We start from the raw sequence: 14,199 nt of genomic DNA, 5'->3' as shown, positions 1-14,199 counted from the left end.
CCTCCAATGCACAAGCCCGAGGGGGAGCAAATCCATACAGGAAGATCACGTCCGTCAAGTGTCGCACCCCTCCTAGGTATGGCATGGAAGAGCACTCGTAAGTCAGGGATTAAGCTCCCGTAATGGGGTCAGATGCAGAGAATCTCAGCGGAGAGAGGGGAGCCGGCCAGGCAGAGACGGCAAGGGCGGTTCGCCTTGCCGTTCACCTTCGCACCCCTGGGCCAGACTACACTCAATCATAGGACCTACTGAAGAGATGAGTCTTCAATAAAGACTTAAAGGTTGAGACAAAATCTGCATCTCTCTCACATGGAAGGAGAAAGCCCTGCCTCCAGCTGTTTGCTTAGAAATTCTAGGGACAATAAGGCGTCTTGTGACCCGTAGCGTACGTGTAGGTATCTACGGCAGGACCAAATCGAAGAGATTGGTAGGAGCAAGTCCATGTAATGTTTTGTAGGTTAGCATTAAAACCTTGCAATCAGCCCTAGCCTTAACAGGAAGCCAGTGTAGCCATTTAGTTTCTGACTGACAAGTTCTGTTACCCAAATCCCTAATTTGTTTATGAAATACAATCCCTGTTCACTCAACCCTTGCTCTCTTTACGTGAAATATTTAAGAGTTGCATACGTGACCATTAGGGCCTGACCTATAGCCTATCATAATCACATCAATAAATTGGTTATAACTAACTCCAAGCACAATAATGTCGACAGCAGAATGGATGTGGAGGACGTGAAAGCAACTTGAAATGGGTGAATGTTTACTGGTTGCTCAGGAGGGAAAGGTGAAGTCAGATCTATGGAAGACATTTTACTTAGTTGTAGAAACTACTGGAGATCAAGATAAAGGAGGGTATAGCAGTAAGTGTTGTGAGTTATGTTGCTGTTAGATTACAATAGTATTTTGTTTCTGGCCATTTGGAACAGTTTAGACAACACTAAATATGTGTACCAGAGAGGCTGTTCTAACGGGAAAAAAGTATAATCTATAAAGCCTTTATTATAGCTGACTAAAAACAGTTGCATGCATTTGGGAATTGCGGTTTATTTATTGTTTAGGCAGCTCCTTTTGTTCATTTTTTAAAACTAAAATGCTTGATTGCATGTCTCGTATGCTGTGCGATGGCATGAACAAATTAATGATTGATTGATACAGTAGCCTTTATATTGAAATATAGGCCTAAGTAAGTTATGGTATTAAGATTAAACAGGACATGCTCTTAGGCCTACAGCTAGGTGGTGGTTATACAAAGATACTATAAAAAGCATTCTCATGGAAACAACATTACTTATTATTATAATGATGATCATAATAATAATTGTAACAAAAAGGAGATCAAGAAAAAGGAGAGTATAGCAGCTAGAGCTGCCTGCATATTATGTGTGACAAACAGGTGGCGTTAGATTATTATATTATTTTTCTGCCTGTTTGGAACGGTGTAAACACTAAATAAATTATAAGTAATACCCGTCTGTTTAAAAAATAAAACAAAAAGATGGCAAAGATTAAAAACGTCAATCTGTGAAATAGCTTTTTTCTACATTTTGCCGTTGAAATGAGGCTTGGTGCTCAGGAGGCCATTAAACAAACACTCAAACATGCAACAGAAGTCAGATCTGTCTTATTTCTGTAGATATATACACTGCTCAAAAAAATAAAGGGAACACTAAAATAACACATCCTAGATCTGAATGAATGAAATATTCTTAGTAAATACTTTTTTCTTTACATAGTTGAATGTGCTGACAACAAAATCACACAAAAATTATCAATGGAAATCAAATTTATCAAACCATGGAGGTCTGGATTTGGAGTCACATTCAAAATTAAAGTGGAAAACCAACTTTGATGTAATGTCCTTAAAACAAGTCAAAATGAGGCTCAGTAGTGTGTGTGGCCTCCACGTGCCTGTATGACCTCCCTACAACGCCTGGGCATGCTCCTGATGAGGTGTCGGATGGTCTCCTGAGGGATCTCCTCCAAGACCTGGACTAAAGCATCTGCCAACTTGGTGTTCTCTGGCAAATGCCAAACGTCCTGCACGGTGTTGGGCTGTAAGCACAACCCCCACCTGTGGACGTCGGGCCCTCATACCACCCTCATGAAGTCTGTTTCTGACCGTTTGAGCAGACACATGCACATTTGTGGCCTGCTGGAGGTCATTTTGCAGGGCTCTGGCAGTGCTCCTCCTGCTCCTCCTTGCACAAAGGCGGAGGTAGTGGTCCTGCTGCTGGGTTGTTGCCCTCCTACAGCCTCCTCCACGTCTCCTGATGTACTTGCCTGTCTCCTGGTAGCGCCTCCATGCTCTGGACACTACGCTGACAGACACAGCAAACCTTCTTGCCAGAGCTCGCATTGATGTGCCATCCTGGATGAGCTGCACTACCTGAGCCACTTGTGTGGGTTGTAGACTCCGTCTCATGCTACCACTAGAGTGAAAGCACCGCCAGCATTCAAAAGTGACCAAAACATCAGCCAGGAAGCATAGGAACTGAGAAGTGGTCTGTGGTCACCACCTGCAGAACCACTCCTTTATTGGGGGTGTCTTACTAATTGCCTATAATTTCCACCTGTTATCTATACCATTTGCACAACAGCATGTGAAATTGATTGTCAATCAGTGTTGCTTCCTAAGTGGACAGTTTGATTTCACAGAAGTGTGATTGACTTGGAGTTACATTGTGTTGTTTAAGTGTTCCCTTTATTTTTTTGAGCAGTATATATGGATGATTTATGAAGCTAGGCACATTTAACAGTTACGCTATTAATTATAGACCTAATTAAGTTGTGGTTTTCTCTCTCCTCAATTTTCTTAGACAATTAGGCTAAGGCAAGGGTGTTTCCTCATCTCTGCTGCTGCATCTGCCGAATTGTTCTCAATCCAAACATGCTGGTTAACTTTTTACTATTATGCACGTAGAAACATAGGGAAAGCGCCAATTCTACTGTACACTGAACCGCGGACAACGACCGTATCCAACGTGGGAGAAAGCACATTTGTTATAAAATAATATTATACTGACCGAATATATAAATGCTACATGCAACAATTTCAAAGATTTTACAGAGTTACAGATCATAGAAGGAATCATGCCCTAATCTATGTGTTTTCATATGACTGGGCAGGGGTGTAGCCATGGGTGGGCCTTGGAGGGCATAGGCCCACCCACTGGGGAGTCAGGCCAAGCCAATCAGAATTATTATTTTTCCTCACAAAGGGGCTTTATTACAGACAGAAACTCAGACGATCCCGCATGTGAAGAAGCTGGATGTGGAGGTCCTGGGCTGGCGTGGTCTGTGGTTGTGAGGCCGGGTAGACCTACTGCCAAATTCTCTAAAAAGTCGTTGGAGGCGGCTTATGGTAGAGAAATTAACATTAAATTATCTGGCAACAGCTCTGGTGGACATTCCTGCGGTCAGCATGCCATCCTATTGATATGCCACACCAGACAGGTGGATGGATTATATTGCCAAATGCTCGCTAACAGGGATGTAAACAAATATATGCAAAAAATTTGAGAGAAATTAGCTTTTTGTGCGTGTGGAACATTTCTGCTTTTTTTTTATTTCAGCTCATGAAACATGGAACCAACACTTTACATGTTGCGTTGATATTTTTGTTCAGTGTAGATTTATTGGAGTTGCGCCATTATTTTTACATCATATAACTGTATACAATTTCAGTATCGCATGTATTAGAGTGATGGACTGTGCCATCCCTGTGGCCGCCGCAATGTATTAGTCCACTGAGACAGGTGTCTTGTGCACCATAAAAAAACAAGTTGCGACTGCTTAATAAATTGCAACTGCCGTTAGCTAGTTTGGTAGGCTACCTATCAGCTCCATTGTGCAGTTTTGGATGGGATTACCGTGACCAACAGTCACAGGGACTGTGGGGGTGACTCGTGACTGCTGGTGTGGCGGTAATAAAGTCACCGGGACACCCCTAGAAATGATTATCATCATAATTTATTGTCTTCTACATGAAGTACCGTTGGAACATTGCATTGAAAACTTTGGAGTACCGTTATCCCTACTGAGTCAGAGGTTACATTTATGACAAGAACAAGTACATCCCCCAACCCAACAGATGGCCCATTATCATATGCCCATAGAGGCAGTCAAAATCTCCCATACACATCCCAATGCTCAGTCTGTAAAATATATTGTCCACCATGTGTCATCTAATAATATTTCAGGTCAATGTTGTTATTGAAATGTCCCACTTGGCCATATCAGAATGTTGTCTTTGTAGCTACTATTCTGTATTTGTCTAATTCTTGGCACACACACTGTACCGCATGCTGCTCCCTCCTGCTCTCTAGCATGTATATGGTAGCAGAAATGGCACATTTGACTGTCTTCCTTGGTACTGTGAATATCTATCTAGTTCAGTACAGGGACTGGATAACTCTGGGGCTGTCTCAGTGGAGGTGAAAGAGACTCATTGGGCATTGAGCGGTAAAACTTGTGGAGATCTGTGTAGTTGCTTAACGCCTCTCTTTCTCTCTCTCTGCTCTCAGAGTGAATATGGAAACGGAGGACCTGTCTGGAATTCAGCTCTACCCTGTTGAGATGGTCATGGTGGAGGACACTCTCAAGTAAGGCTGTGTGTGTGTGTGTGTGTGTGTGTGTGTGTGTGTGTGTGTGTGTGTGTCTTACTCACACTCTCTTCTCTCACTACAGTGGCCAAGGCAGTGAAGGACAAACCACACCCAAGGTGAGACCTCTTTCCTATAAGAATCACATGGTTTTACTGCATAATGCACACACCTACGAGCACCAATATTGCATGAACTCTGACTATGACCATTGTGTGAGCATGTGTATCATCTGTATGTGCAGTGAAGGGGTGTGTGTGGCTGTGTCGAACTGTAAAATACATCAGTAGCATCTGTGTTAGACTAAGACCCCTCTCCTGGGTTTAGTGTGTGTTTTAGTTTCCCTCCCTGAGCAAGCAGTCCTGCCCTTCCTCCTCCTCTGATGTAATTTCCTGTCTACTGTAATATAGCTCTGCTGCTCGTTGGTATTTGAATATTCTTAAGATGACTTGTTTGTAGTATAACATATTTGAGCTGTGGTGAAGTAAAGCTTGAATTGCTGTGGTAGATGTACACTACATGACCAAAAGTATGTGGACACCTGCTTGTCGAACATCTTATTCCAAAGTCGGGCACTGATGTTGGGCAATTAAGCCTGGCTCGCAGTCGGGATTCCAATTCATCCCCCAAACCTGTTAAATGGGGTTGAGGTCAGGGCTCTGTGCAGGCCAGTCAAGTTCTTCCACACCGATCTCGACAAAACCATTTATGTATGGACCTCACTTTGTGCATAGGGGGCATTGTCATGCTGAAACAGGAAAGGGCCTTCCTGTTGCCACAAAGTTGGAAGCACAGAATCATCTAGAATGTAATTGTATGATGCAGTGTTAACATTTCCCTTAACTTCCAGAGGCAGATTGGATCTTCGGTAATGAGTGTTGCAACATAGGACAGACAATTTTTACGTGCTACGTGCTTCAGCACTCAACGGTCCCATTCTGTGAGCTTATGTGGCCTACCACTTTGTGGCTGAGCTGTTGTTTCTTCTAGACATTTCCACTTCACAATAACAGCAGTTACTGTTGACCGGGGCAACTCTAGCAGGGCAGAAATTTGACGGACTGACTTGTTGGAAAGGTGGCATCCTATGACGGTGCCACATTTGAAAGTCACTGAGCTCTTCAGTAAGGCCATTCTACTGCCAACGTTTGTCTATGGAGATTGAATGGCTGTGTTCTGGATTTGATACACCGGTCAGCAACAGGTGTGGCTGAAATAGCTGAATCCACTAATTTGAAGGGGTGTCCACATACTTTTATGTGTATATACAGTGTACTAAGTAGATGTACAAATAAGTTCCACCGGTTGGTATGTTCTATCTAGTGGGACACTCCCGAAGGAGGCTTTGAGTTCCAGAAGAAACGAGAGTTGATTCTAGAGAGGGCCAGGCTGGAGGCCCAGCTTGCATGCCAACAATATGAGACACATATGTCCAACCAGGTAAACCTAGTAACGAGCCATGGATGGCCACTCCCCTCAGGCTTACCAGCCAATCCCTGCCTCTGACTTCCCTCATCGTGTGTGTGTGTGTGTGTGTATGTGTGGTCACTTCATGCTCTTAACCACTGGTCCCAAGTCAGTTTTTGTGTGAAGTATTACATAGTTCAGACGAAGGCTATAGTAGGGGTAGCTGATCCTAGATATGTGGTTAAGGGCATTAGAGGGCAAATCCTAACTCAAGATCTGTGCGTAACTTGAGTTTTCTCAAAAATCTGCCATTGACTTCAGTGCAAGATTGCTTGAACGTTTGTTTACTTGGATCTCAAGTTAGGATTCAGTCTCGTGACCACTAGTTGTGTTTGCTGGTGTGACCTCTATCCTGTTACCTAGTCACCTCATGACCTTTTAAATCTGTGTGTCGGTCTGCTCTTTTAAATGTCTAACTTTGATCTTACCTTTTTGTTTACGCTTCTAGAGGTAGATGAAGGGAATTATTTGAGGCAGGTGCTTGTGTGTAGTGTTGGTGTTTTTGTTGACTGTGTGAGATTTAGTTGTGTGTTGTATGTAGCATGGCGATATAGTTTGTAGTTTGTGAAGTTGACCAATAGTTTACAAGCATGAGGATTTGACCCCGCCCCAGTCTGCTTCAATACCATGGTAACTGTTGCCCAGATACATTATATAACAATAAATGTTGCCCAGAAACTTCCGATCCTTCATAGCAAGACTGGGATTGGCTCACACACTTTAAAGACCTAAACAAATGCTTTTGCGCTTAAAAGTTGGTTTAATGTCATTAAAAAAGTGCTAGCTGGAGAGTTGACAACCCTGTAGTTGAAATAGACCAGCACCAAGGGAGGAGGAACAACAGCATAACAAGGAGAACAAGACTTCGTTGTATGTCAATTCTTTAAAAAAAATCTTCAACAATGCTATAGCGTTGTCACACACACAGAGGGAGAGAGAGACAGGGCCCACTATTGGGAACAGTGCACACAGCCAGCACTGTCACCACATAGCGACAGCCTGTCCAATACGAGCTACATGGTCGTAGCAACAGTTACCTCAGCACAATCAACTAATTAGAGTTGAAGCAATATTGATATTACCAAACCACTAGATACTGTGCAACCCATGAGATGTATTGACCAATCCAAGCTAGAGGACAACTGGCCATGCTAGTCAATCTGGGTGAGGGTCAGAGAAAGGAACAGGGTGAGTTGTGCTCTAGTTAAGCCAGCTCAGAGGTCATCTTTAGTGTTTCATAGTATAGGACGCCAAGCTCCAATCAAAATCCTGCACACGTACATCATACACAGTGCACACACAGAGGTCACAAATATACACACATTCAACACCAGCTGTCTTGTCCCCAATTGCCCATATAGACCTGGACAATGTGTATGTATTATGCAAGTGTACTCTCTGGATAAGAGGGTCCCTAACCTTTATGTTTGTACTCCCATGGACTCTCTATCAGGGAGAAGACAGAGTTCCAGGCAGCGGTCCCACGTTTACCACCCCGGCCTTTGGGCTGAAGCCCCGTTCTGGTGAGTGCAGGCTGGGAATGGCACAGTATGGAGGGTGGGTAGAGGCATGAGTGGGTGGGTGAAGGGATGGGTACATCTCTATACCTACCACAATCCATAATTACATGATACTACTGTCCCTAAATCCATCCTTTCACTCCAACATAAAGACATGGATGCCCTCGATCCGCTCTGCTTCTCCCCCAAATCCTCCCACACCTCGATCCTACTTTTATGGGGTTATAAGATTATCCCAAGGTAAGAAAGACCTGGGCAGTTCCTCCAATGGTCAAGAGTCCGTCGCCACCCCAACTACCCCAACTTGTTCCCCTCAGACTAGAACTTCTGAGACGCACGGTATCTCATAACACCCTCTGTGCTCAAGTCCCGTAAAGCAGCAGCAGTTGGGCCGTGCTGTAGAGGCTACCAGCCCTGTCCTGGCTAACATGCAATGCTCCCACAATGTTTCTGTAATGCTGTGTGAACAATATGGAAAAAGTGATGTGTGTTTGCTTAGAAGGCGTGGATGTGAGTACTCTGCACCCAATCCCAAAGAGGGGCTATGGAGGAAGACGCAATACAAGGTGTCGTCCATCTCTTAGCTAGCTAACTAACTGGAGGACTGGTTAGCTACCTCCCGTGGAACAGAGCAGGTCCACAGATTCTGAGTTGAGAAAAAAAAATCTCTACAAATCCTCTGTACCTGTTTGGTACTACTCAGGGTCAGATGGCTTTGGGTGCAGGTTCACTGAAACGACTCTAGCATCTGATATTTGCTGCTTGTAGAAATAGAGCTAGCATCCATCCAGCTAGTTGCTACGTACAGTAGGCTACAGCTGTAGCGTGTCAAATTTAGCTGTAGGCTACCTGCTACCATTAACAGCATGTCATGAAATCTGTATTGTGAAATGGCACTAATATTGATTTATTTTCTTTTCTGTATTTTTTTCTTCTTCATGGCATCTTTCACATCTCTTTTGTTTCTTCCTTTCCTCCCCCTCTTACATCAATTCTCCCTCCAATCACACCCCTTTATCTAACCCAACCTGCCTTTGCATGCGATTATCAACTGCTGCTGCCTGTTTCGTTTCCTTGTCTTTTAAAATTCAAACTGTTTTTATCCCGGAACTTTCTCTGGTCTCTCGGGGGGTGGGGGTGGTTTTGGAATGGATCTGTCTTGTTCTACTTGGCCTCTCCCCCTATACCTTGCCCTCCGCCCCTCTTCCTCTAGCCCCCGCCTCACTGCCCTGCTCGCCCCCGCTCTGTCTCCGCCCCCTCCTCACACAGGCCCTGTCCATCGATAGAGACACTCCCCCTAGACCAGGCGATGGAGGCATGCACAGCAGTGGTAGGTCACTCCTCCCAACTAATTGGCCAATCGGAGGCCTCGAAACCAAACATAACTAGATAAAGTCAGATGTTTGCAAACCATTTCCATTGTGTGACTCCGTTTCTCTCTCTCTCCTTCCTTCGCTCACTCTCAACTCTTTCTCTCACTGTTTCCTTTTTCTATATTTCCACCTGTAACTCTTTCTACCTATTACACTCTGTGATCTCTCATCTTCTCTCTATCACTCGTTCCAAGCCATGGGTGAGTGTGATGAAAGTGTGCACTGTACTTTTGCAGTCACATCTGTGCCTTGGACCACATGTTTGGGGTGTTTTCGATTACTTCGTTCCCTGTGTGTGTGTGTGTGTGTGTGTGTGTGTGCGGGTGTGCGTGCGTGTGACGCTGCAGAACTCTGAGGCCCAGAGGATCAAAGGAGAGCCTCCACACTTCACACACTCCTCCTCTTCCTTCATCTTTCCATCCCTCCATCTGTTCTCATGTTGGCAAGTGTGTTGTGGTGGTGGTTGCACATGGTAAAAGTTAAATCATGTGTCTGTACGCCACTGCATCAATGTGGTTGAAGACATTGGAAGGGGGTCTGCTATACAGAAGCTAGTTCCAAGACCACCCAACAACACACACACACACACACACACAGATACTCTGATGCACATACACATTTATACATACAGATGTATTTTATCTAGCTCTGGACATTACCACATTCTGTCTGACAGAGAGAAATAGTTCATTCCTCCTGCAGTCATTATCAGACCGTATGTTCACTCCCAGTACAACCACAGTCCAGATCTGGCAACACACACAGACGCCACCCTCCATTAAGTCCCCTTTGATACGGGCTCTGCCTAACAGTGCATTATAGCCGTTGGAAAACCAATTAAACACAGACACAGTATCTTTCATGCCAGGACTGATATTGGTGGGAAAGCAGATTGGGTACTGAGATATCTGATGTCCTCCACTCACTCACTCAGCTCAGTATGTACGTACGAACGGAGTATCTTGCTGTTCCTCTCCCCTGGCTTCCTTTCTATTGCTCATGGTATTTATAGTTTTATATTTTAACTGTTAGATAATGGTCTCACTGGGGATATCCCACTTCCATAAGGAGGGAAACAGAAAGTTGCCGACAGCCATTTCCCCCAGGGCGACTCATGTTACATGATCGTTGAAAGGGTGCGCTTTTATGATATCAGCATGGATTCAAAGTCAACATTCACTTTTTATCACTCTCCCGTTGCTAATGATAATAGTTCAATAGGTAGATTATAATAACAAAGACATTCAAAAATAATGTCCTGAAGAAACAAAATAGGAGTGTTCCAAGGAGCAGTAATGTTGGACAATTGGTCATGGAATTCCCAAGTAGTGAGAACAGTGGTGATAGCTTTGTTTTTCAATGAAGATATAACCAATCACCAGTAAACGGGTCAGGCCTCAGGGAGGTGACATCACCAGTAACCAATAGATCACGAGTGGCTGACCTCATTAACAGCCAAAGAGCTCTCAGAACCCAGTCTAAGGGCACCATTCCAACTCCAAGTGTGTCTAGGGCAGGTCTCTCCAATCATGTTCCTGGAGAGCTACCGTCCTGTAGGTTTTCACACAAACCCGAATCTGGCACACCTAATTCTAATAATTAGATGGTTGATAAGATTAATCAGGTTAGTTACAACTGGAGTTGGAACAAAAACCTACAGGAGGGTAACTCTCCAGGAACAGGGTTGGAGTAAAAACCTACAGGAGGGTAGCTCTCCAGGAACAGGGTTGGAGTAGAAACCTACAGGAGGGTAGCTCTCCAGGAACAGGGTTGGAGTGATAACCTACAGGAGGGTAGCTCTCCAGGAACAGGGTTGGAGTAGAAACCTACAGGAGGGTAGCTCTCCAGGAACAGGGTTGGAGTGAAAACCTACAGGAGGGTAGCTCTCCAGGAACAGGGTTGGAGAGCCCTGGTTTAGCGTCACACCAGCACCAGTCGTTGGTAGCACAGTTACACAACCTGTTTGTGTGTAGATGCTTGAGGGCTGAACGAGGAAGCAGAATGACTGTACTGATACTGAATGTATGTATGGTGCAGTCGCTTTTATTGACCTTTGAACTCATAAACAACAACAACTGTTGACAGTTGTATTCTCTGTGTGTCGGTGATGTCACACAGTAGCAGCCCTGACTAGAGAGGAACCAGGATTTTAGACTTCCTCTCTGATACAGGATTTCCTTCTGGGCTAGAACGCCACTGGGCGGCCATTAGACAGGGTTAAATTGGGTTTGTTGTTCAAAGCATGACACACAATATTAATCTTTCACTCTCTCTCTTTCTCTGACCCCCTCACAAATCAGTGTGTGCCCTCAGAGGCCCAATCTGTGTCTATTACTCTGGAAAAAAATTAATGCTCTGCTATTATACACACACATACACTAAATATACAAAACTATGTGGACACCCCTTCAAATTAGTGGACTCTGCTATTTCAGGGACACCAGTTGCTGACAGGTGTATAAAATCGAGTGCACAGCCATGCAATATCCATAGACGAACAATGGCAGTAGAATGGCCTTACTGAAAAGCTCAGTGACTTTTTCAACGTGTGTACACACACACACTACCGGTCACAAGTTTTAAAACACCTACTCATTCAAGGGTTTATCTTTATTTTTACTATTATTCTACATTGTAGAATAATAGTGAAGCCATCAAAACTATGAAATAGCACATATGGAATCATGTAGTGACATCAAAATATATTTTATATTTGAGATTCTTCAAATAGCCACCCTTTGCCTTGATGACAGCATTGCACACTCTTGGCATGCTCTCAACCAGCTTCACCTGGAATGCTTTTTCGCGCAAATGCTGAGCACTTAGCTGCTTTTCCTTCACTCTGCGTTCCAACTCATCCCAAACCATCTCAAATGGGTTGAGGTCGGGTGATTGTGGAGGCTATGTCATCTGATGCAGCGCTCCATCACTCTCTGGGTCAAATAGCCTGTACACAGCCTGGAGGTGTGTTCTGTGGTAGCCATGCTGGTTAAATGTGCCTTGAATTTTAAATCACAGCAGTGTCACCAGCAAAGCACCCCCACACCATCACACCTCCTCCTCCATGCTTCACAGTGGGAACCACACATGCGGAGATCATCCGTTCACCTACTCTGCGTCTCAAAAAGACACGGTGGTTGGGAACCAAAAATCTCTCATTTGGACTCATCAAACCAAAGGACAGGTTTCCACCAGTCTAATGTCTGTTGCTCGAGTTTCTTGGCCCAAACAAGTCTCTTCTTCTTATCGGTGTCCTTTAGTAGTGGTTTCTTTGTAGCAATTCAACTATGAAGGCCAGATTCACACAGTCTCCTCTGAACAGTTGATGTTGAGATGTCTGTCACTTGAACTCTGTGTGAAACATTTATTTGGGCTGCAAATTCTGAGGCTGGTAACTCTAATGAACTTATCCTCTGCAGCAGCCCTAACTCGGGGTCTTCCATTCCTTACTTGAAATGTTCCGTATTGACTGACCTTCATGTCTTAAAGTAATGATGGACTGTTGTTTCTCTTTGCTTATTTGAGCTGTTCTTGCCATAATATGGACTTGGTCTTTTACCAAATAGGGCTATCTTCTGTATACCACCCCTACCTTGTCACAACACAACTGATTGGCTCAAACGCATTAAGAAGGAAAAAAGGCATACCTGCTAATTGATATGCATTCCAGGTGACTACCTCACGGAGCTGGTTGAGAGAATGTCAGTGTGTGCAAAGCTGTCATCAAGGCAACGGGTGGCTACTGTGAAGAATCTCAAACATAAAATATATTTTGATTTGTTTAACACTTTTTTTGGTTACTGCATGATTCCATATGTGTTATTTCATAGTGTTGATGTCTTCACTATTATTCTACAATGTAGAAAATAGTAAAAAAAATAAAATAAAGATAAACCTAGAATGAGTATGTGTTTCCATACTTTTTCTGGTACTGTGTGTATATGTAGATAATTTGTTCATATTTTTTTTTTACTCCAAACATAAACATAGAAACAACAACTTAAAGACACACCCATAAAACTACATCTCATCTGCCCAGACCCCCATGCTCACACCCCCATCCCTAGTGCCTGCATTATTGTTTGCCACCTGGACATAAATTGCACCAATAATTTTTCGGTCACCCATATGCCATTTTTATATTTCAATAATAAATAATTAGATTTTTCCATTGTATTAATGATAGCGAATTGGATTGATTTCAAAAGAATCGTCCAGCCCATTTGGTATCTCACTACACCCCCATATGCTATGCCTTGAAATATGCAGACAGACGGATTCAAAGTAAGTTCACATTGTAATACTTCTGACAGCCAACTTTTTTTCTCCGCCCATAACTTTTGGATTTAATAGCATTCCCAGAAATCATGGATTATTGAGTCATTATTAGTTTTACACTTAAGACATCTCTGCCATTGTGCTGTAGAATTAGAGCATTTTGTCTTTTGTATAATGCATTCTATACATTATACACTGGATTGTCTCTTGTATAATACATTCTATACATTATACACTGGATTGTCTCTTGTATATAATACATTCTATACATTATACACTGGATTGTCTCTTGTATAAAATGCATTCTATACATTATACACTGGATTGTCTCTTGTATATAATACATTCTATACATTATACACTGGATTGTCTCTTGTATATAATACATTCTATACATTATACACTGGATTGTCTCTTGTATATAATACATTCTATACATTATACACTGGATTGTCTCTTGTATATAATACATTCTATACATTATACACTGGATTGTCTCTTGTATATAATACATTCTATACATTATACACTGGATTGTCTCTTGTATATAATACATTCTATACATTATACACTGGATTGTCTCTTGTATATAATACATTCTATACATTATACACTGGATTGTCTCTTGTATATAATACATTCTATACATTATACACTGGATTGTCTCTTGTATATAATAAATTCTATACATTATACACTGGATTGTCTCTTGTATATAATACATTCTATACATTATACACTGGATTGTCTCTTGTATATAATACATTCTATACAGTATACACTGGATTGTCTCTTGTATATAATACATTCTATACATTATACACTGGATTGTCTCTTGTATATAATACATTCTATACATTATACACTGGATTGTCTCTTGTATATAATACATTCTATACATTATACACTGGATTGTCTCTTGTATATAATACATTCTATACATTATACACTGGATTGTCT

At 42.7% G+C, this 14,199-nt stretch overlaps 1 protein-coding gene across 6 annotated transcripts in view; it reads left to right on the top strand.

The window, feature by feature from the left end:
• Positions 1 to 14,199, top strand: part of LOC110520347 (leucine-rich repeat and calponin homology domain-containing protein 1) — a 107,624-nt gene that overhangs the window by 84,210 nt on the left and 9,215 nt on the right. For 2 of the 6 annotated variants that reach the window (XM_021597605.2, XM_021597602.2), the window contains exons 12-16: positions 4,524 to 4,601; positions 4,687 to 4,720; positions 5,925 to 6,041; positions 7,522 to 7,591; positions 8,802 to 8,918. In XM_021597605.2, coding sequence (XP_021453280.1) covers positions 4,524 to 4,601; positions 4,687 to 4,720; positions 5,925 to 6,041; positions 7,522 to 7,591; positions 8,802 to 8,918 — 416 coding nt within the window. The remainder of the gene's footprint in view (positions 1 to 4,523; positions 4,602 to 4,686; positions 4,721 to 5,924; positions 6,042 to 7,521; positions 7,592 to 8,801; positions 8,919 to 14,199) is intronic. The other 4 variants (XM_021597607.2, XM_021597603.2, XM_021597604.2 and 1 more) reach the window with 3 other exon arrangements.

This window comes from Oncorhynchus mykiss, chromosome 3 (assembly GCF_013265735.2).
Source record: "Oncorhynchus mykiss isolate Arlee chromosome 3, USDA_OmykA_1.1, whole genome shotgun sequence".
Lineage (NCBI taxonomy): Eukaryota > Metazoa > Chordata > Actinopteri > Salmoniformes > Salmonidae > Oncorhynchus > Oncorhynchus mykiss.
The sequence above is the reverse complement of the archived record's forward strand: the minus strand, read 5'-3'. Positions and strand labels throughout refer to the sequence as shown.